Source organism: Callospermophilus lateralis, chromosome 2 (assembly GCF_048772815.1).
Source record: "Callospermophilus lateralis isolate mCalLat2 chromosome 2, mCalLat2.hap1, whole genome shotgun sequence".
In the NCBI taxonomy this organism is placed as follows: domain Eukaryota; kingdom Metazoa; phylum Chordata; class Mammalia; order Rodentia; family Sciuridae; genus Callospermophilus; species Callospermophilus lateralis.
The window spans coordinates 196,110,637-196,112,266 of record NC_135306.1 but is presented as its reverse complement, the minus strand read 5'-3'; the positions used below and the strand labels follow the sequence as shown (position 1 = coordinate 196,112,266).

General features: G+C 35.0%; 1 protein-coding gene across 1 annotated transcript; it reads right to left on the bottom strand.

Annotated features, from left to right (window-relative positions):
* Nucleotides 1–366: 366 nt before the first annotated feature.
* Nucleotides 367–1,323, bottom strand: LOC143390466 (olfactory receptor 8K3-like). The gene has a single exon (XM_076842851.2). The coding sequence runs from the start codon at nucleotides 1,318–1,320 to the stop codon at nucleotides 367–369; it is 954 nt and encodes a 317-aa protein (XP_076698966.2). The 5' UTR covers nucleotides 1,321–1,323.
* Nucleotides 1,324–1,630: the final 307 nt, after the last annotated feature.

Genomic DNA, 1,630 nt, shown 5'->3' with positions numbered 1-1,630 from the left:
AAACACACATTACTTTACGATAACATTTACTGATTTATTATGTTTATAATTCATTTCTTCCCATCAAGTAAAGCAACAATATTTACCATTTTGTTCACTTACATATTTTTAATATTTAGAAATCTAATACCAAAAGGCCAATATTTAAATATATAATGAGTACACTTTTGCTTTCTATACATTCCAAAAGTATCAAATGCAGGTATTTGTTTTATATATATATATTTTTTTAATTTAATTTATTTATTTATATGTGATGCTGAGGATCAAACCCAGTGTCTCAAGTATGCGAGGCAAGTGCTCTACCACTGAGCTACAGCCCAGCCCTATAATGCAGGTATTTGTATGACTTGTCTGACTTAAATTCTATGCTACTTTTAAGAAAAAAATATTCCATATCTTTTTCCATGTCCTCTGTAGGGCATATTTTACATCTTTGTTTCTCAAGCTATAGATGAAGGGATTCAACATGGGGATAACTAGGGTGTAAAATACGGAAGCCACTTTATCAGTGTCAAAGTAGTGACCTGAATTTGGCTGCAAATAAATGAATATCAAAGTGCCATAGAACACTATGACCACCATCAGGTGGGATCCACAGGTGGAAAAAGCCTTGTGCCTGCCTTCAGCTGACTTCATCCTGAGAATGGCTATGAGGATGAGCAGGTAGGACACAAGAATGATCAGAAGAGAGGAAATCAAATCAAAAGCTGCAAAGACCATAATTATCGCTTCAATTTCATGTGTATTTGAACAAAGCAAAGATAGCAAGGGGAGACTATCACAGTAAAAATGACTTATGACATTGTAGCCACAGAAGGGTAAAGTAAAAATCTTTATGGTGATTAGAAGAGACAAAAAAGTACTGTAGAGATAGGGGATTGCCACCAACAAGAGACATACCCTTTGTGACATGATGACCGTGTAGAGGAGAGGATTACAGATGGCCATGTAGCGGTCATAGGCCATTGCTGACAGAATAAAAAGTTCACAAGAAATGAAAAAAAGAAAGAAAGCTAGTTGTGTAGCACAAAAATAATAGGTGATGGTATTTTGATCAACCACAAAATTCACCAACATTTTGGGGCCCACAGCTGTAGAATAACCAAGATCTGTAATAGCAAGGTGTCTGAGAAAAAAGTACATGGGTGTTTGGAGCCTGTGGTCCACCTTGGTGAGGATTATCATGCCCAAGTTGCCCACCAGTGTGCTCATGTAGATGATGAGGAACAGCCCAAAGAGTATATTCTGCAGCTCAGGACGCGAGGACATACCCTTCAGAATGAATTCATGTACCACTGTGAGGTTATGTTTTTCCATTCAGTTGATTAAAATGTCTCTTCTGGAAAGACATAGTAGCAAAATGAATAGATTTCAATTATTATTGCATGGGGAATATATATTATGCAAAGCTAATATAAATGAGATATATTTAAACTTTCAAATTTAGAATACTTGAAAGTAAACACATTTTCACAAATAAACTATGAAAAATCAGAGATAAATGTAAAACAGCTGCTCTTAGGTGATTTGATTGCTAAAGAACATTTTACTAGCTTAAAGATATTTTCATTGTCACAATTGAGAGTTGGATGGCTATTGTTATCTAATTTATAGATGTCATCTAAGC